The 22,784-nt window shown below is 38.1% G+C and overlaps 2 protein-coding genes across 3 annotated transcripts in view; both read right to left on the minus strand.

The window, feature by feature from the left end:
- Window positions 1–6,903, minus strand: part of LOC105031629 (transient receptor potential cation channel subfamily M member 4) — a 59,070-nt gene extending 52,167 nt beyond the window's left edge. Inside the window, exons 1-2 of the mRNA XM_010906179.5 lie at window positions 6,610–6,903; window positions 1,619–1,680 (exon numbers count right to left, since the gene is read on the minus strand). Of these exons, the coding sequence (XP_010904481.1) occupies window positions 1,619–1,680; window positions 6,610–6,675 (128 nt within the window). The 5' untranslated portion in view covers window positions 6,676–6,903. The remainder of the gene's footprint in view (window positions 1–1,618; window positions 1,681–6,609) is intronic.
- Window positions 6,904–20,532: 13,629 nt separating this feature from the next.
- The window catches only part of LOC105031630 (transient receptor potential cation channel subfamily M member 4), a 166,330-nt gene continuing 164,078 nt past the window's right edge, over window positions 20,533–22,784 (minus strand). For both annotated transcript variants that reach the window (XM_034295076.1, XM_034295075.1), the window contains one exon: window positions 20,533–21,882. In XM_034295076.1, the coding sequence (XP_034150967.1) occupies window positions 21,858–21,882 (25 nt within the window). In that variant the 3' untranslated portion in view covers window positions 20,533–21,857. The remainder of the gene's footprint in view (window positions 21,883–22,784) is intronic.

Below are 22,784 nucleotides of genomic sequence, written 5' to 3' on the forward strand. Positions count from 1 at the left end.
CAAGGACATGATAGAGGTCCTGTCCGGACTCAGACAGGATTTTGAGAAGGCCTATGTCACTGCAAAGTCCCTTGCCGACAAATGGGTAGCAAATGGGGATTTGAAGACACTCGGGGAAGGAAGGCGAGGTGTCATTTTGATGAGCTTTGCGAGGACGAGCTACTGTCTGATGGAGAAAGTAGTTTTAGATATAAATAATTAGAATGCCATAGTCAATGACTTTGCTGAGCGCAAGGTCTGTCGAATGTCAATCAAATGAGTGAGTAAGCTTACAGGGCAGGCTACCCAGACAGCCTATATAAATCAAGTTTTATTTAGATTAATTTAAATTGCTTGTAAATCTGTCTTTGAAAACCATGTTCTGGTGCACGGCCGCTAAGCCATTTCATTGTCATCATAGCCTATACGTTTTATTAGGCTATAAGAATAATAGTAAGCACATACCATGTATAATGTTAAATGGCATGCTGCCATTTAAGCAATCACTTTGAATGCTCCACTTCATTGATTTGCTGGTGTTTTTGGTATAGGCCATTTGAAATACTGGTATGCATAACTTCAGCGAGCATGTACTGGATAATTAGCTGTGTTTCGGGGTTTCTGTCAAGAGACTGATCTATATATATTTGTTTTATGACATAGGCCATTGGCTATTATTTGCAGATAAAATTAGATGCTATTTTAACCGCTTTGTGCTGATCGGCTTATACAGGTTGTATTGGCTAAATTGCAGCTTCTCTGGAAACAGCTTCAAATGAGCCCTTAGATTAGGTTCTGCTCTGCTGTTACAATGCTTAGCAATATTGACACAATTATTTTAATTTTAAGGGAAATATGGGTGGTGATTTTGGGACCTGGACCCGTCATGATTAAGCTATGCTACTGGCTGGTCCTTAACATAAACAATTCAAAATAAAAATAAAATGTTTAAAACTTGTTACGAATTACATTTACAGTTAACAGTTAAAGTTAACTTTAGGTTAAGGTTAGACATGACAGTACTTGCATTAAGGTAAGGAATAATGTTAGGGTTAGGTTACGGGTAAGGTTAGGCATCACAGTAGTGAGGTTAGGCTAAGGGTGAATGTTAAAGATACAAAACCACAAAACACAGTCAAAACAACACAATATCCCAACAAAAAATTTCTTGCAACTCGCTGGAATTGAATTTGCAACCATTGGACTGAAACGTAGTTGTGGAAACACCTGCCCTCCCTGACCACAACACCCTAGCAAACAGCCACTCTACATTTCATAACTGCCCCTGGTGCCCAGTTTCCAAAGGTAGGCAAATGGCACTTCTCATATGTTGAAACAGAATATAATAGTGAGTCATTAAGGACCAATAGAACTGGGACATGTTGAAAATAATAGCACTGCTGAAAGTAATTGCGTTTTACTAAATAATTACATATGCATGTAATCCCTGCAGTGCTGCATTGTGTAACTTTGTGTGACTACATTTTCACTGTAATTTGATTATAATGTAACTTTAATCTGACTTTAACTGTATTGTAACTGTATTGTGACTATGATGTAACTGTATTGTGACTATACTGTCAATGTAGGGACCATATTGTATAGATGGACCACTCAGTGACCCAGAAAGACGCTATACCTGGAGGAGTCCTCTACGAAAGTGGTGCACACTCTTTTCATGATTTGGTCAGGGATCCATTCCTGTAAGAGAAACAGATTGGAACCTTGTCAAGATTGTTATATTAAGATAATCATGTATGATGGTTCACTTTAATATATTGAATACAATTGTGCATTTATCATACGTCAGAGAGAAGAAAGTAATTAACTGTAATTTACACCCTAAATGGGGCCCACATTATTGCTGATGGTAATGCTTTGCTTAGCAGAATGTTGACTGTAGCCATTATGGGCCTTTTCACACTGCATTGTTCTTAGCCCAGGGCAAACTTAGCCCCTGGCTAAGACAGGCCCTGTGTTAGCTTAGCCTGTGTTCCCACAATAATTTGTAAACCCTGGGCTAAGGTTTAACCCTATAACTGATTTACAAATGGTACACTTTATTCTGTTTGATATTTTAAAACCCTTCTACATATCAAATACAGTAAGGGGACATAGATTTTTATTTTGGGAAATATTTGTAATGTAAAATATGAAATACTCTACAGATGTCGCTCATCTAATTCCAGCTCCAAGAGGGCGGTCCGCGAAGGGGACATGGCATGTTGCAGTGCCATGCTGTGGTGCTAATTGTGATCCTAGCAAAGCCTCTGGTCAAGGAGAACGTTTTTATTTTGTTTCACCAATAATGAATTACTGTGATACTTTTGATGAATTACATAGGAAGCTGGATCATGCTCATGATTCTATAAAATAATTAGCAACATTTCTTATTCAGACAGATTATATGTTTCATATTTTGTTTATCTCCTAATAAAAAAATAATTTTATGAATAAGATGTGGAGGTCCTGGGCTGGTGTGGTTACATGTGGTCTGCGGTTGTGAGGACGGTTGGATGTACTGTTCTCAGAAACGCCTTTGGAGATTGCTTATTGTAGAGAAATGAACATGGGCAAAAACTCTGGTGGACATCCCTGCAGTCAGCATGCCAATTGCACGCTCCCTCAAAACATGCAACATCTGTGGCATTGTGCTGTGTGATGGAACTGTCATCTTATATTGATATTTCTTGTCATCTTATATTATATTACCTATTATTATTATTATTGTGGTTTGTGTTAAGGAGGCCAGTATGAAAGTTGTTTTTCATGATAATGATGTCTTATTGCGAATTAAGTAACATCTTACTTGTTGACATTGGTTTACAGTCTCCGACCAGACATACATTTGATCGTAAAGGACACAACAAAGATAATATTGATAAACATCAGCTCTGTTGATGAAATTACCATACAATCATTTTTAGATCAAATTGGATCTCATGCAGGTTTCACACAAGGGCCATTATTCCTAACCTTTATTTTATATTCCTTTTGCTATATTTCCTATTTTAACTGATTTAATGTACACCAATCAGCCATGAAATTATGACCACTGACAGGTGAAGTAAATAACACTGATAATCTCGTCATCATGGCACATGTCAGTGGGTAGGATATATTAGGCAGCAAGTGAACATTCTGTTTTCAAAGTTGATGAGTTAGAAGGTGGAACAATTGGCAAGTTTAAGGATCTGAGCGACTTTGACAAGAGCCAAATTGTGATGGCTAAACGACTGGGTCAGATCATCTCCAAACCTGCAGTCCTTGTGGGGTGTTCCCGATCAAAAGTGGTCCAAGGAAGGAAAAGCGGTGAACCGCCAGCAGGGTCATGGGCGACTAAGGCTCAATGATGCACGTGGGGAGCGAAGGCTGGCCCGTGGGGTCCGTTCCAACAGATGAGCTTCTGTAGCTCAAATTGCAGAAAAGGTTAACGCTGGTACTGATAGAAAGGTGTCAGAACACACAGTGCATTGCAGTTTGTCGTGTTTGGGGCTGCGCAGCCGCAGACCAGTCAGGGTGCCCATGCAGAAAGCACCTACAATGGGGACGTGAGCATCAAGTCTGGTTTGATGAATCACGTTTTCTTTTACATCACATGTATGGGCAGATGCGTGTGCGTCATTTCCTGGAGAACAAATGGCACCAGAATATGCACTACGGGAAGAAGGCAAGCCGGCGGAGGCAGTGTGATGCTTTGGACAATGTTCTGCTGGGAAACCTTTGGTCCTGCCATTCATGTTGGATCTTACATTGACACATACCACCTACCTGAGCATTGTTGCAGACCATGTGCACCCTTTCATGGCAACGGTATTTCCTGATGGCATTAATTGCTTTCAACAGGATAATGCGCCTGGCCACAAAGCAAAAATGGTTCAGGAATGGTTGTGAGGAAAACAACGAGTTCAAGGTGTTCACTTGGCTTCCAAATTCCCCAGATCTCAATCCAATTGAGCATCTGTGGGATATGCTGGACAAAAAAGTCAGATCAATGAAGGCTCCACCTCGCAACTTACAGGACTTAAAGGATCTGCTGCTAACATCTTGGAATCAGATACCACAGCCCACCATCAGAGGTCTAGTGTAGTCCATGCCTCGATGGGTCTGGGCTTTTTCAGCAGCCTACACAATATCAGACAAATATCAGACAAATATTAGACAGGTGGTCATAATGTTATGGCTGATCGGTGTATGTTTTCATTGAAAACAAGGACATTTCTAAATGATCCAAAACATTTGAACGCTAGTGTACTCAGACAATTTAGTTAAAATATCACTACCCCAAACAGTGAAATGTATCGTCTTTCATTTCTAAATCCCTGACTCTGTTTGAACATGCCTATTAAAATATTGCTAGGGAGAAATAGCTTAGTAACACCCCACCTTCTTTAAGCTTCTGACATGAAATTCCACAAGAGTTGATACTTTTGAGTTAAATGTAGTAGAGATTAGTTGAAGTAAAATTAGCAACTTGCATTTTTGATAGTGTGGGGTACCGTGCTGTACTGGAAGAAAGTGACTGTTATTTTTTAATGGAAGAAGACTGGCAAACCACACCTAAGTACCTGTCATAGCCTGCCTTAGTGCACATAGAAATTGCATTATCCATTGTTGCCGGAGTAATTAAGGACATCTAGCTGCTGTTCTCTCTCCAACATACAAAGACCATTCTAGGAGAAAGTTGGTATTCATAGTTGATACACATTTTGAGAATTTTAAGTTGGGATAGCTGAAACATGAGAAACAAACATTGGTTTGGTCTCTAGCTTGATCAGTAAAGGAGGCGACAATACATTTGGAGATTTATTTAATTTGCAGTATCTTGAGTTTCATAAAAATATATTTTAGTAATTTGAATAGCAGACATGCGGACAAAGCTTTGATATACTCGCTGGGAAAGTGTGGAAAACTGAAAGTTCTTTGGGAAACTGTTCATGGTGAAGTTTCTATAAGTCCTGTTCCTACACTGTTGAACAGGAGAGAAGTCTATGAATATTTTAATAAGCTACATTCCTTTCTAACTTGTTGGTAAGTGGTAGGGTTGGGTACCGAACTCAGTACTTTTCAGGGTACCAACGGAATTAAATAGGTACTACACAGTACTGATTCACGTAAAATCAATCGGTGCCAAATTTCGGTACCTGCGAGCGCATCTGGGTGAGAGTAGAGAGAAAGAGAGAGCCAGACTACGAGAGCGAGACTACCAGAGCGAGATTACCTCACAACTGCAGCTTGTTCAATGTTCAACACCAGTCGGAAGTGTGGTTACACTTCAAAACTTGACACAGACAACGCAAAGCTGGCCATAGCAACACGTCTAACCTGAGGAAACACCTGGTCAAACACAAAAATATTTCTTAAAGCTGAAGCGTGTACCGTATTTGATAGCATGAAACCCGCAGCAGCCGCAGTACCGAAAAGGTACCGTTGGGTACCGGTACCGAATTCCAGGTACCTGTATAGGTTCAAATGCGAACGGTACCCAACCCTAGTAAGGGGTATAAGTACATGATATTTTCAAAAATTACAATTACAACCGATTGTGTCACAATGGTGGCTTTGTAATTCAATAGATATCCCATTTAAGTCAATTAAGTTTTATTTTATGTTACGTTTCAACTAATTTTTACAACTTATTAAGAACAAATATAATTGTGCTGTAGACACGATTCAAACATCAATAGTGTTTAGAAGTGTTAGCGAGACAAAAGCACACAAAAAGATAAGACATTTAATTCTAGAATAAGCAGACCTCAAAACACCCCCAAAATATTGCAAACTTTTCTGGTAGTGCTCACAAAAATAAACTTAACCAGGTAAACTGAAGCAGAACATTTCTCATTTAAAACAATTATCTGGGTAGTGATTAAACTACCAATACTCTGCTATGCCAGCTCTGAGAATTTCTCTTGCAACCTTTTTGGTTACTAGACAGGTTCTCTAACCACACGGCTACATGCTCCTACAGGTGTTGAAGGTGTGGCACAACGTACAAAAGCTAAAGGATCATAAAAGAAAAACACTTCATTAAATACTACAGCAAAACAACCTGCTACCCCAGGTGATGTAAGGTGTTGCACAACACTTGAATGTGTTTTAATACTCCGTTATGCACCTGCTGTAGTCAAAAATCGGCACATCTGATAAATGCAATGGGATTGCATTACATGATTTTCACGTATGTTTGGGCCATTCCCTTCCAGAAAATGTCTTTAAACTCTTTTAAAAAATACAAGATCAAAACAAAAACCCCACAGTAAATAGTAAATGCCGTAATGTCCACAAAACTCTGTAAATATACGATAGTAAACAGACCACAAACATTAAAGTAAACACTAGACCTACAGTAAAGGCTACTACAATAATTTCTGCGAAAAACAGAAGATGAATGAATAATTTATTTAAAAACAGTTTAAAGTAGTAGCAGAAGCCTATCATATTTCTCCACATTATTTTGTCATGTGGGGCAAGCTGCTGTAACTCTACCCATTCCATCGTTTTTTATTTTATCATGAATATCTAGAATTAAAAATAAAACTGTTTTGAACCCATTGCTTATTGCAGTTGAATTCGCATAGCCAAAAAGACAGAGAAAAGTAAAATAACTCTTTTTTTAAATAACCAAACCTTATTTTTCTCGGAAATTCCTGGGCCAATTCTCCCTACTTCGTGGTCTTTATCTGTGTCCTTCATTACGCAAACTGCGCCCGCTCCCTTGCTTCTTCTCCTGCAAGAGGCTAAAACAAATCTGGAAAAGGTCTGGAGCCGAGAAAGAAACAGCTATAACCTCTGGAAGTACACCTAAACCGTTGATGAAACTTGTTGTTGCCTCTTCCGGTTGCTTTACGCTTCGTTAATAACCACTCATGGGGAGCTTCAAAATTTGTACATTTCACAGCCGAACCCACGACAAGTATGCAAACAGTCTGGGGTGAGGGGGTTATTTTACTTAGTACCGGTGAAATTGTTTATGACCTGTTGTGTGAACGGGCAAAAGCGGTGAGGGAGTGGCAAGTCAAACTTATTTCGTCGTCTTGTGAACAGCATTGCATCGATTGGAAACATCTCTTAGACATAATCTATTTTCAATTGTCAAATGTTTTATCATTGGGGTGAGGAAGATAAACAGCTAATCAAAAGCAATCACATACTGTATGTTAACACAGAACTCATTAAGGACCGAGTATCTGGCAGCCGCGGTTTCTGGATAACAGATTTCCGTCGATGTTATACAGGTCAAGGAAATTAGACTTATGCCACGGGTAAATTCAAATTTGGTGAGTGGAAGGAACTTAATTTAGATTGTCGAATGTCGAATGTTCCATCACAGATTCAGCTTTTCCCCGTTTTTCGTCCAACAATCATAATATATAATACATTAAACCTACATTTTTTATTGTTACTGTTTAGTATTTGCGTAAACAACTTTCGTATAATATTCCTGGCGGTTTCTCTGGGAAGTGTGTCAAATGTTAACCGTCCTGTTGCGCACAATGCAAGGGCGTTACCAGATTAGTCAAACTGTATGTCAATAAACGTCAGCCAGCGCTACAGAAAACCATGTAGGGACGTTTGGTGGCATTTGTTCTAGTAATATCTATTGGTCAATAACGTTTGAATTACATTAAGCCACACAAAATGTCTAGAATCATGTTAAAGTTTGCAGTGCTCATCTAATTGCATTCCAGTATAAACTATTGTAGTGAAAGCGCGTGTGTGTTCATGGTTGATTAATTGAGAGAACACCAGTGGAAGACTTTGATCGTCAATAACTCATCAACCTGCCAGAAAGACAGCAATTACATATTCCGAAACTGCTGGCGATAGCAACCAAGCAACATTACCTGTTTTCTCTGTTGCGTTCAATTTAAAAAAGACGACATTACAGTCATGTCTATGGCGGATTCTCCGTGTATTAAGGGAGCGTGTTAAAAGTGCATATTGAATGTAGTTTTTACTGACAAAAGCCAATTGCATTGAAAAAAAAACAAAACATAAACCAATCAAAACAACTATAAGAGCTCAGAATTCGATGCCCTAACATTTACATGGTTGTTCTTTTGCATTATTAAAAACACCCTTTAGTTTTAAAATTCCTCAGTAGCTCAGACCCAATGAAACTCATATGGAAATAACCAACTGAAAAAGCTTCAGGGAGAGCTGCTCTACCATCAACATCCTTTAGTTGAGCTTTTTTTTCAGTTTCTTATATTATTCCTAGTTTATAAAGCATTTTTCAATCAAAAATGGTCAATAGCTCGGACCCAATAAAACTTATATGGTAATAATCAACTGATATAGCTTCAGGGAGAGCTGCTCTACCATCATCATCATCATCCTTTAGTTTCGCTATTTTAAAATTGTTGACATTATTTCTAGTTTATAAAGCAATTTGTCATGAATTCTGTTCAATAGCTCAGACCCAATAAAACTTATATGGAAATAATCAACTGATATAGATTCAGGGAAAGCTGCATCAACATCATTTAGATTGTCTATTTCTTTTATTTTGGACAGTTTCTAAAGCAATTATTCCTGAATTATTTTCAATAATAGCCCCACAATAAGTAAAACCTACAGTGAGGGAAAAAAGTATTTGATCCCCTGCTGATGTTGTACGTTTGCCCACTGACAAAGAAATTATCAGTCTATAATGTTAATGGCAGGTTTATTTGAACAGAGAGAGACAGAAAAAAAAAAGAAAAACGTCAAAAATTTTATAAATTGATTTGCATTTTAATGAGTGAAATAAGTATTTGATCCCCTCTCAATCAAAAGGATTTCTGGCTCCCAGGTGTCTTTTATACAGGTAGCGAGCTGAGATTAGGAGCACACTCATAAAGGGAGTGCTCCTAATCTCAGTTTGTTACCTGTATAAAAGACACCTGTCCACAGAAGCAATCAATCAATCTGATTCCAAACTCTCCACTATGGCCAAGACCAAAGAGCTGTCCAAGGATTTCAGGGACAATATTGTAGACCAACACAAGGCTTGAATGGGCTACAAGACCCTCGCCAAGCTGCTTGGTGAGAAGGTGACAACAGTTTGTGCGATTGGAAGAAACACAAAAAACTGTCAATCTCCCTCGGTCTGGGGCTCCATGCAAGATCTAACCTTGTGGAGTTGCAATGATCATGATAGCGGTGAAGAATCAGCCCAGAACTACACGGGAGGATCTTGTTAATGATCTCAAGGCAGCTGGGACCATAGTCACCAAGAAAACAATTGGTAACACACTATGCTGTGAAGGACTGAAATCCTGCAGTGCCTGCAAGGTCCCCCTGCTCACGAAAGCACATGTACAGCCCCGTCTGAAGTTTGCCAATGAACATCTGAATGATTCAGAGGAGAACTGGGTAAAAGTGTTATGGTCAGATGAGACCAAAATCGAGCTCTTTGGCATCAAATGAAATCGCCTTGTTTGGAGGAGGAGGAATGCTGCCTATGACCCCAAGAACACCATCCCCACCGTCAAACATGGAGGTGGAAACATTATGCTTTGGGGGTGTTTTTCTGCTAAGGGGACAGGTCAACTTCACCGCATCAAAGGGACGATGGACGGGGCCATGTACCGAAAAATCATGCGTGAGAACCTCCTACCCTCAGCCAGGGCATTGAAAATAGGTCAAGGATTCCAGCATGACAATGACCCAGAACACACGGGTCGAGTGGTAGTGTCCCTGGTATTCCCCAGGAGGTTTTTATAAATTTATTTATTGTATAAGTTATGTACCAGTAAAGACCATTGTTATTCCATTGTTTTTATCATTGTTGGTCTCCCATACCAGACCAAACAGGGTTTATGAAAAGTTCCTGTGGCCATTCCACCACTTACGGTTGGTCAGGAGGGTTTTATTACACTATTAAAGATGATTATGTCCATTACTTAGCAAAAGACTACTTTGTATGTAGGATACTACTTTGTATGTCCAATTTATTACGCATTTTAATAAGCAAATTTGACTAAAAATGGGAGGTCCAATTAGCCTACACGCTTGAACAGGAAAAATAATAAAGCTTTGAAGATCAATATGCAAACAAGGTCAATGGATATTAGAAGGCATTTGGCAAAATGGCATTGTCAGTCAACAAAAAACCTTGAGTAATCCAACAGGTATTTTGTTTTTGAGTAATCTGGTGGTGTTTAGGAGGTCTGTATTACAGTTGATACTTGTTATGACGAAATGGTCTGAGTGATAAGCATCATCTCAGTTGTTAGTAAAAAAAAACTCCTCATTCCATTCACTGATCTTGATATGGCTGGTACTGCCGTGGTTCAGTGGGTGTGTCCTTGGATCTCCTTTCAGCAGCTAGTCAGGTTCTACCAGTTACTACATTAATACATTAGCCTTCCCAGTTTCAGGCACAGAATATAATAATAACTTTATTTTGAATGATCAGAATTAATTTAATCGTTTGCTTAAACTGTTTACATTATATGGAAGAAGAACATTTTCCCCAATGATCATGTTCAATGGACACTCAAATCACTGATTACACTGATATATGTAGAACATTACAAATCATAATAAATGTTTTACCATACCTTCATGTAATTTTGGACAACCTATTTGGCCCCATATAAACCTTTTCGAATTAGCCTCAAATTTACTTCCAACTATAACATTAAAATGTGTGCACTCTGACTGAATTATGTCTGGAAAATGTGTTAAGTTGATATAGTAAGTGTCTAAGCTTTAATGGGTGCACAGCACTCATGGCAGCCAATCAGAAAGTTCCACAAGAACTTCTTATTGAAAAAAATAGTGCAACCAGAATAAAAAATGTCATACATTTAGTTTTTTGGTTGATTTGCTGTGTATTATTTAGTTAAGAGAATACTTATGTTGAGATGGAAGTGATGAATATCTTCAGTTGTTTTAGGATTCCCTAATACATTTTTAGGACCAACAAATCTGTGTCTGTGTGGATGTAACCACTGGCGTAGCTATCGGTGGTGCAGGGGGTGCAGCTGCACCAGGGCCCACGGTGGGTGGGGGCCGTGCTTGGCCTCTATAATAATTATTTATTTTATATTATGTTTTTCTATGTGATTATCACAGTCAGATGTCGGCTGTGTGGTTAATCTATGCCAGAATCAGCTTTACATGCATACAGTTGTGTGCATAAGTTTACATACCCTGGCAGAAATAGTGAAATTCTGTCATTGATTTTGAAAATATGACTGATCATGCAAAAAAACTGTCTTTTATTTAAGGATAGTGATCATATGAAGCAATTCAGTATCCCGTAGTTGTTTGGCTCCTTTATATATCGTGATGATAACAGAAATCACCCAAATGGCTTTGAACAAAATTGTACATACTCTTAAATGTGTGGCCTTGTTACAGACACACAAGGTGACACACACAGGTGAAAATGGCAATTAAATGTGAATTTCCCACACCTGTGGCTTTTTAAATTGCAATTAGTGTCTGTGTATAAATAGCCAATGAGTTTGTTAGCTCTCATGTGGATGCACTGAGCAGGCTAAATACTGAGCCATAGGGAGCCAAAAAGAACTGCCAAATGACCTGCATAACAAGATATAAAGTTCCATTATAAAGATGGAAAAGGATATAAAAAGATATTGCAAATGCCAGTCAGTACTGTTCTATCACATATTAAGAAGTGGAAAATGTGGTGTTCTCTTGATACCAAGCCAAACCAACCAAAAAAGATTTCAGCCAAAACTGTCAAAATAAGTACAAAGAAAAACCCACAGGTAATCTCAGGAGAAATATAGGCTGCACTGGAAAAAGACTGTGTGGTTGTTTCAAGGAGCAAAAAAAAAGATTAATGCAGCGTGTAATCAGAAAATACTGGCAGACAATTTGAATTTTTCAGCACAAAAGCTGCGCATGGAATGCTCTTTGACTTTCCAGCACGACAATCACCCTAAGCACAAGGCCTTGTTGACCCTCCAGTGGTTACAGCAGAAAAAGGCGAAGGTTCTGCAGTGGCCATCACAGTCTCCTGACCTTAATATCATCGAGCCACTCTGGGGAGATCTCAAACATGCGGTGCAGGCAAGATGACCCAAGACTTTGCATGATCTGGAGGCATTTTGCAAGTGTAATAGATGTTGTGGTGGTGTGCAGGGAGAAGGAGCCAAATGCAGGAATTGTCGTGTTCGATTTCTTTATCGAAGTAATAAGATATTCCCAATTCCAGGAAAAACAACTGAACACTATCCGTACACAGTCTCCAAAAGAAAGGAAGCATCAAGCGCAAAACAAACGGATACCGTGTTCTGTAGATCGCACAGTACAATACATCAAACATAGAACAATACCACACAAAGACACCCAGAAATACAGGAACTAATATAGGCAACCTAATGAGGGAATGGACACCAGGTGCGTGCAATAACAAGACATGACAGTGCCGTGGGAGGAGGAGCGGCGTGACTAGATGGCCAGCGATGGCGCACGCCGAATACTACGTCGGGGGGGGGGGTGGCACACGTCTTCCACGTGTGTCCTCGTTACAGCAAGAATTCAGGACCTAATTAACAACTCGTATAAAAGAGTGCACGCTGTCATTGAAGCTAAAGGGGGCAATACACAGTATTAAAAACTAAGGGTATGCAGACTTTTGAAGAGGGGTCAGTTCATTTTTTTTCTTAGTTGCTATGTTTTGTTTTATGATTGTGCCATTCTGTATGACCTACAGTTGAATGTGAATCCCATAAGATGTGTTTTGACTGCTCACTCATGCTTTCTTTACAAATGGTACATATATTACCAATTCTCCAAGGGTATGCAAAGTTTTGAGCACCACTGTATATGCCGCATCGTAACTTTGTGCATCAATTTGTTGTAGACAGATGAGTCAAAGAGGGAGTATTTGGTTTTCAATGCCAGACGTCATGTTTGGCAAAAGCGAATCACTGAATTCGAACAGAACCTCATTAACCATTAAGCATGGAACTGGTGACATTATGGTTTGGGGATGCTTTGCTGCTACAGGGCCTGGCCAACGTACAATCATTGAGTAAACTTGAATTCCATGTTGTACCATACAATTCTGTCAAAAGGCTGAAGCTGAACGAATTATGCATTTTGCAACAGGACAGTGATTCAAAACTCAAATGCAAAGCTACAACAGATTGGCTCAAAGAAAAGGAGGATCATGTAATGATTGAGTCAAAGCCCAGATCTCAATCTGTATGCAAGAAATCCTTGAACTTGACACAGTTGAAGCAGTACTGTGAAAAATAGTGGGCAAAAATTCCTTCCAGTTGATGCAAGAAACAGCAACAGGAAGATATTTCAGGCAAAGGGGGCAACAAGTTATCAAAGCTAGGGTTGTACTTGTTTTTTCCACACTATTAAATTGGATTATTGTTGCTTTTTGTTGAATAAATCACTGCCAAGTCATCTTTCAGTGTCATTTGTAAAATTAGATACCTTTATATGTGGGTGGGGTTAAAGTGAAGGTTACATATCCATATGTGCAAATATGGAGAAAAAAAAATCTGGAGGGTGTACTTACTTTTTAACATGACTGTACACATAACTAACAACAGACCTGGTATGATGAAAGCATGGCTGTGTGGCTCCCCCATTAGGAATAATGTTTCCCCTCCATTTTGTTCCATTTAAATGCTAGTGAACTGTTGTGTATGACAACTAGTATATGTCAGAGATGTTGGTGTCAGTGATGCCTTTCCAAACATCTTTGATAATGCTAATTTAAGATAGCCGTATGTTAGCCAAGCTAACCAACGCTGCTAGGTGAAGGCTACCAAGCTAACCATGCTAGTAACCTGGCCATCCTATTTCTGATGTTAATAAGTGGTTTCCATCTTGTTTAATCTCTGTAGTTCTACTGGTGAAATATTCTTCCGATGGTAGTGTCTGACTTACCTACACCTATCTCCTGATGTGTCAGACAGAAGTTTTCTTCATTATGATGAGCATTCTTTGGTCATCCACTCTAGTGCTCATTCTTGGCCTACAAAGCTGTAGTTTTGTCCCTGCACACTTAATTAACATAAATAACTCTTGGAGAATGAGTGAAAACATGGTAACTAAAGTCAGTCAGGTGGTAAGCTTTTGTGTTTCTTGTGTGTGAGACTGTAAGAATATGTATAAGAAAAAAAAAAGGAACCACACAAGCCTAGTTCGGCCTGACTGTATTGCTTTTGCCACTGGCCTTTTTAACAACTTATTAGCCAGTAATAGGCTTACTAGTATCTACTAACTTATTACTTGGAATAGTCATAAGAAATTTCTAGTGAGACTGAAGATGAACTTTACACTGCCAAAACTATTTCATTTCATGGCACAACAACGTTAGGTTTTCTTTCATTGGTGAATTATATTTGATACAATAACTATCAACATAGGTGATTAAGTTTTTGTCTACCCTGAACAAATCCTAATGCATAATTTTTGTGCTTTTTAATGTCATTTCACAACAATGTTCGTTTTTCTTTCATTCGTGAATGACGTAGTTATTGTGTCAATCAAAATAGGTGACAATAACTGACTTTTTGTGTCCCCTCCTCTTTCACAAGGGGTTATGAACTACTGTATATAACCCCAAAAATCATGCATGGATGCGTACTTCGAAAATCCACCCGAAATAGTTGCAATGTAACCGTAAACATTTTTATTTTAGGCTTAAAATAAAAATATAAAATTTAGCTAGTGAAGGTTATAGCCAGCAACGTTTTTATCTGTCTTTAACACAGGTCCCTTGCATGGCAGTCCGCATCTCTAACTACCACGTTATTTACTCACTCATTGACATTCGCTCTTCTTGGCCGGCTCCGCTTATGCGGAAAAGGGGTGCAGAAATTATGCTTATAATGACAACCATTGACCTGGTTGACATTAATGACTGACCTGCAAACAAAAAGTCTGTGATAAGCTTTGCTGCATATTACTTTTGATTTACAATCAGTGGGCTACTAATGAGACAATGGTGTGGAGCTCAGTTCTGAGGCTGAGACAGGCAGAGAGGAAGCTACAGAGAAACAGGAAGCATCTCTATAGGCCTTTTTATAAAATACAAGTTCAAACATTACATTGTTAAAAATGTTTTTTGTTTTCTATGGCTAGATGTTAGTCTTACCACAATTTCCCAGTGGAGTTTGTTGACCAATTGCCAATCTTTTTCTACCACTGCATCACAGAATGAATGCAGAAGTAATACTGTAACAATTTATCTACATTTTATGATACCATATGTTCTCCAATTATGCTTTTACAGTATGCAAGGGTTTTGAATAGTAATTCCAAGAAATACAAATGTAAAAACAAGGAAAGAGATATATCTTTGTAACATGACTGAACACTCAGGACCTATTGTATTTTGCATCAAAAGGTGTTTTATGTATTCCACCATCAGCTGCTTTGTTTTGTTGACATTGAGGGAGAGGTTGTTTCTCTGTTGCTAGGTCTTTTCTGTATGAGTGCAGTACTGTAAGCATACACTTTTTGTACTGGCAATCTGTGGAAATCAAACCCACAACCCTGGTGCAATACTCTACCAACTGGGCTCCTACCAGAGTAACAGAATCAGTTCAGTCATTTGTTGTACCTGAGGCTTCCGGAAACATCTCTGTCCGCTTGATCCTACCAGTTCTGTGATATGGATCCTGATTAAACAGAACTACATTGTACTGGTGCCTCCTTGCGTTGTTTGCCTTATAGCAGTAATGAACCGGATGGAGACGTGGCCTATTTTGTCAAAGTGGGAGGGGGGGAGGCTCTAGTATCCATTTCAAATAACCAAATATGCCATGATGCTGTATATGTGCAGTGCAGGGCTGCCAAACACAAGGAACCAGGAAACAAAAATAAAATGCAAAATCTTCAGAATGGGCAGGATACAAGTAGAGAAAAACTAACAGACACTAGGGACTTGCTGTAATGTGTTTTCGAGTCTCTCTCTCTTTCTCTCTCTCTCTGTTTGCATATGTGTGTTTGTATTGGTGTTCACAATGGATGTATGAGTGAATTAGACGTGTGTGTGTCCGAGAATGTTTGATGCTTGTGTGATGGGAGGAATTGTGCAATTGAATGAATAAAAAAAATGACTGTTGGGGATGACATTGGTTGGAAAGGACTGAGCAAATGAGTAAACAGACAAAATGTGAGAAAGGAAATCAGCCACCCAGACAATTCAACAAGTACTTGTGCAACCTTCATGAAATCAATGAAATGTGAATGCAAAAAATAAACAACACAAACAATGTGTCATATTTTGGGCTCAAACAAAAAGGGAGCCCTATACTTTAATTACAGCACAACATTTTTTTAAACACAATTGTATTGAATAGTACAGAATAGTATAGGTTTCAAAACTATTGGCAGTCCTAAAAAACATTGAAAATAAAATCAACGTTGCGTCTGTTATGAAATTCTATGCTTTTTCCCGGACCACATAAGCGGAGCTGACTAAGAAGAGCGAATGTCTCTTACTGAGTGCGTGAGTGAGTGACTGACTAATTGACTGACTGACTAACCCTTGTTAAATAGCGTAGTGGTTGGAGAAGCGGACTTGTGAACTATAGGTCCCAAGTTCGTATGTCCTCACAGGTGAAGTGAAGAACGCATTGTGAATTATTCCATATTGACGAAAACTTTGCTGGCTAAAACCAAAACCTGAAACTGTATACGGTAATATTGCGACTGTTTCTGGCATGGAATAGTTCATGTTCAGTCTCGCTAGCAAATGCTCAATTCTTATGATTATTCCTAGGAATTTAGTAGATACTAGTAAGCCTATTACTGGCTAATAAGCTGTTAAAAACGACCAGTGGCAAAAGCAATACAGAGGTAAACTTAATAAGAAACGTTAGTCAGTTTAACACAATCCTCAGTGGAGTCTAGTGACTGCTGAAACGTGTAATGCTGTGGCGTAATGTTTAAAGATAGTGCCTCACATGTGGAATACCTAAGTTAAAATCTATTGAGAGTAACAACATTTATTAATTATTTCAGGTAGATTCCACAATTTTCTCTTCTTTTCACTTGATGAAAATGATAGTTATAGTCGCCTTTTTGATAGTTATTGTATAAATGTCATTCACGAATGATAGAATAAAGTAAGTTTTTTTGCCATGAAAGAAAAAAATATGTTCTTATGTAGTAGAGAGAGTTCACAACATCAGGTTAGCATCAAAAAGCACCTGCCATCCCTGCAAGATCTCTACACCGAGAATTCAGTCTAAAACAAAGCCACAGGCTGTAAGGCTACTCAATCCGGCAGCCTACTCAATCTTCCCTTCCATCCATAGTCCATGCACACCTGTCACTTTATATCATGCACATTTGCCCCTTATATTATGTACACGTGTCACTTTTACATTGCACTACAGTTGTATACAGTGGGGAGAACAAGTATTTGATACAATGCCAATTTTGCAGGTTTTCCTAATTACAAAGCATGTAGAGGTCTGTAATTTTTATCATAGGTACACTTCAACTGTGAGAGACGGAATCACATTGTATGATTTTTAAATAATTAATTTGCATTACAAACGCATTACATAGCCACTATTTATGGTGGAGGTAAACTAAGTAAGAAACGTTAGTCAGTTTAACTGTATCAATGTCATTCACGAATGGCCCATTAAATAATAAAACGGCCAGTGGCAAAAGAGGATTTGTCTGGTTTCTTGTTAGTTGGTCTCAGTCTACAGAAACTATATTGATGCCTTTCGCCTGTTAGTATTTCAGTGAGGTATGAATATGAGGTTACATGTGTTACACACTTGAATAATTACACAGATTTCCAAGCATGATATAGGTTCCTTATTACTGTAATGAAAACAAAAGCACGTGGTTACCGCATGCCATATGTTTCAAACTCAAGGTCTCAGTGATGTGATACACTAACTAATTCTCAGAGCATACATTTATAGCAGGGGTGTCTAAACGGTTCCACGGAGGGCAGAGGGTCTGCGGGTTTGGGGTTTTTCCTATACATTTGTTCCCAGTTCACACATAAACAACCAGGTCAGGGTAGAAACTAACCAATTAGTGACCTAATTAGTCAAACCAGTACAAGGTGAGAGCGAAAACCTGCAGACACTCGGCCCTCCTGCAGACACTTGGAACTGTTTGGACACCCCTTATTTAGATACAACACTATATGCATTTAATACTTTATAGCTCACCTATAATGAAAACAAAAGCACATGCCATCACTGCATATCATGTCTCAAACTCTAGGTCTTGTTCTAAACGTTGTTTACCACTGTGTTGGATCACCTCTTCTTTTCACAAAACACACTAAGCATTAGGGAACTGAAGAGACCAATTCATAGTTTTCAGTCACATGATTGACAGCCTGGCAAAAAACTGTTAAAACATGGCGGCTAACACTGGGAATTATATGGCGCTACAGCACAAGCCGGTCAAATTGTTTAATTTTACAGCCCATTACTGTTTAGATCCCCTTCGCAAAACATGAAAAAAATAAATGCAAGTCTTATGCACTTGTGGCCTATATACAGTACCTGCTGCATTATTTATATTGTTAAAAACAGCGACATCCCTGCCGGAGCTGAACTTTGGGGATGTGTACATATACAATTATATACCTTGTGGAGAATCCATCTCCTTTCACTGCTGCCAAAATGAAAGCAAACAAAAGTACGCACAGCTATCTGTGCATTCAATCAGGGTGGGTCAATAACACAATTGTTTTGGAGGTGAAGAAGAAATTCTTCATTGTCGAAGGGAAGTTGAGTGCTTACTTTCCTAAATTACCATTGTTTCTATTTGTGGTCAGTGTAGCGTAGTGCAGCCACTATAACACAAAATCATGTGACAAATGTACCAGTAATAATATATAGGTAATAGGTTTTCCCAATGTCAGGTAAACCATTCCTACTGTTTAAATGACCCACCATTGACAGCCTGGGTTGCAGTGGGGAATGTTGGATTGGTGTGATTTTCTCCTGTATTATTAACTTTGTTATTAATTTAGCTAACATTATATGTTGAACAAGAGAGGTTTAGAAAGCTGAGTTAGGCCATTGGAGTTGGTTGCATCAGTGCAGACAAAAACAGACCATGTCATTCATTACAATGATTACATGTAGATATGATTGCAAATACAATATATATGCAGTTAGCTCATCCAATGGAACTGCACCTATCTGGCATTTTGAAGTATAACTAGTAAAAGTTGTTGAGTCATCGATGGTGGGCAATGGAAGGAAACATTGTTTTGCCTGCCAAAAGATACAACCCTAACCAAGATATTATTATATTGCCCTTACCTGAGGAACACAACATGATGCTTTGCTAAAATGGTTCCCAAATAACACTTAAATAGTTAAGGGAGTTATCTTAGACACCCACGGTTTTGTTGTAAGATTAGACAGGAAGTTTCAATACAAGTTTCAATACCACTCTACCACATTGCCCTGCATCATGACATCCACCACCATTGGTCATAATTTCAAGTCGGCCACACAGGCCCCTGCTACTCTACGCAAGGAAAATAACATTCCTAGGTACTGTAGGTCATATTGCTGATTTGCGGATGTTGCAGTTACTGTATTCCCTCCAACTCGTTCTCAATCTCCCAAAGGAGACTTGTACTCTGTCTCCCATTTTGACACAGATTTTCATTCTCATTAACTGTCACACTCCAACATTCTGCCTGGTTACCTCGGCAGATGTACCAGCTTGGAAGACTTTGTTATCTGAGGCGTAATGTGTGAGCCAATCTAGGTTCTCGCAATTTATTTCTCGCACTACTGGCTAATATTGCACTCAATCCGAAATAAGTATATTTCCAATACTTTTCATTAATACAATCTTATACAATTATCCTGACCAAAACTATAAATAAACTCCACAAGTTTTTATGGATAAGACAGTGATTACATACTGAAATCAGGGGATTACAGCAGGCACAGAAGATTATAGGGATTCTATGTTCCCTATGTCAGTTCATGCAGTGAAGATACTGTGAGCACCATAATTCATTGGACCATTTGTTTGTTATTTTAGTTCTGTACTCAAGCATTTTAGTGTTTGAAAGGATACATATCAGATTAACTGTTTAGAAAAGGTTCTATCATTTCTAAACGGTTCATCTGATATGTATGAAAATACCCCCAAATGAAAGCTGACAGTGAGCACTTCAACCTCATTCTCATTGTATTCTTTCAAACTCGAACCAAAATAACAAACAAATGGTCCAATGAATTATGGTGCTCACTGTATGTACCTTTATAATGTTCTCTACCATATCCTTATTGTGACCTTTACCGAAACATGTGTTGCATGGTGAGAAAATGCCTTGCAACACATATGTATAATGGCACTATAATGGCACATTTTCACAAGTCTGACTGACCAGAGTGAATTTCTCCCCCCAGTGTCCAGGGCCTGACCCCACCCTAGGCCCTCCCTCTCAACCACAACAGGTCACCACCAACAACTCCCTGCCATGGTATGGAAGAACATGCGTTTCTCACAAGAGAAACAGTGGTCACTGTACTTTAAACATACATCACATTTTTACTTCTTTGAATTAGATTTCATTTTTATTATTACATGTATTTGAACAGGGATAGTTTAAAACCAAACATGATTGAGTACACTTGATAAGATGTATTGTGCCAGATTCTGCCAAAAGAGAAATTAACTTAGGTGAACATATTAACAACAAAAAACAAACCATCAGACAACATAAACAATCTTAATTGTTAAATATAACATTTTCAACCGAAAAACAATTGGTCAGTGCACACAGACAAACAGAAAATAATAGTTCAGAAGTGACCACAAACTAGCTTCTTATTCACGTTTCATGTAAAAGAACCAAAACTAGCTAAAACTAACTTTATTTCTGGAAGTTGGTTCAAATGATGAACAGATAAAAAAAAACGTATAAGACAAAAACTGTCCTCTACACTTTAAAGCTCCAAAGCTCCTCTAGTGTGATGGTCGAGATATTACTGAATTACTTAAACGTTGTAACAAGTCCAAGTAAACTTTTAGAAGACAGCTTCACATTAAAAAATTTACCAAAATTACAGTGTTTCTTCAGAATTAAACAGTGACTGTGAGTATTCAGTATTTTATCAAAACTTTGCACATTTGTACTTATTGGTAATTTAAGAAAATATAATAACAAGCATATAAACCTTTGCATTATTACATTCATATTTAAGTGATTTTACAAGATGCTCTTATCCAGAGTGACATACCTGAGGGAGTACATACATTTTCATAACTTTGTTGGACACCACTTTAGCATTGTAAGCACCAAGTTCTACCAACTGAGGTACACAGGATGTCATCCTGTGTGTGTGTATTACTGTACATATTAAGGCATCTGTGCTTTATTGAATAGAGACTCTGGTAACGATAGAAGAGAAAGTTGTTTTGTATTAGCTAAATGGCTGAAATGTAAATGTAGAAATAATTTTTCTTTAAGAGTAGTGGGCCAGATTCAAACCCATGCTACAGTAATACATGTACACTTGATGAAGTGGATTAGACAACGGACCACACTAAACCACAAGATAGTTTCTTGTATGTCTACCGTTGGACAAGTGACATTTCAGTGTTGACCAATTTAACAGACAGATTAAGTTCTAACTTAATAAAGATGTTAAACCGAATTTCATCATGTAATTTGTTTGCTACTTAAACTGAGGAGGAAAAATGTATATACATGCATGCAAAACATTTACATATATTTAAACCACAGTACATATCATTGTAATACAGAAGAGGTTTAAGTGGATGCAAGTGAAATGTTAAAAGTAAAAAACTATTAGAATTAATGGATGGATCAGCATTGAGGGTTTTGACATTCTTTGGCACTGAGTGATAGGGTTTGTGTATGTTTTTGTGTGTTAGTCTATGTTTATTTCTATATTCCCCAGCTAGTTGGAGATGCAGGGGTCTGTTCTGAAAAAGAAAACGCCACAGAAACAAATATTAGTACATAAAACATAGTCATGTAAAAATGTGGTTACACTTTATTTTAACAGTCCCAATTTCCATCTGTAGATGTTCTATAGATAGTAATATTTTCATCCAACTTTCAACAAACCTAAAAAACTAACTATCAGTTGATAAACAACCGCTTGCTAAGGTTAGGTATAGCATAAGGTTTAGGGTAAGGGTTAAGTTTAGGGATAGAATAAAGTTTAGGATATAGATACAGGTTAGGGTTAGTAGAAAGTAAATATGTTACAGATAATCAGTTGACAATCTGTAGAGTATCTACTAGCACAATTTTGGGACTAAATAAATTATATGTAAAGTTATATGTTATACTATGATGGGAAAAGTCTCTCAGAGGTAGGAGGCAAACTCACATAGAAATAAAACACTGTACAGTGGTATTAAGTCACAAAGACCCTAGTCTTGCAAGGCCACACCTCCAATCTCATCTGGCCTCCATGGAGGTCAGGAAACTTGCCTATTTAAGAAAGTATGCCAGGCATTTATAGAATAAAACAGATGTTTTTGATGTGTATACGTCAATCAGTGATTAAGATATAGATATAATAGATATAGTTGCCCAATTTTCAGATTTCAGGAATTTCTACTAAATCCCAAGTAGAATTTCTATTGAAAATAACGGTTGTAAAAGTATGCCAGGCATTTATAGAATAAATCAGATGTTGATTGATGTGTATATGTCAATCAATGAATAGGTTATTTATTTATTTTTTAAAATGGCTATGGGCGAATGTCTGTTGAATGTGCAAATATAAAGCCAATTTGACATCTGTGGTTAAACAGGCTATAAACCACCAAACATCATGAGCACAAGTATAGACAAAACCCATCTGCTTCATCCA

This window comes from Esox lucius, chromosome 11 (genome assembly GCF_011004845.1).
Source record: "Esox lucius isolate fEsoLuc1 chromosome 11, fEsoLuc1.pri, whole genome shotgun sequence".
In the NCBI taxonomy this organism is placed as follows: domain Eukaryota; kingdom Metazoa; phylum Chordata; class Actinopteri; order Esociformes; family Esocidae; genus Esox; species Esox lucius.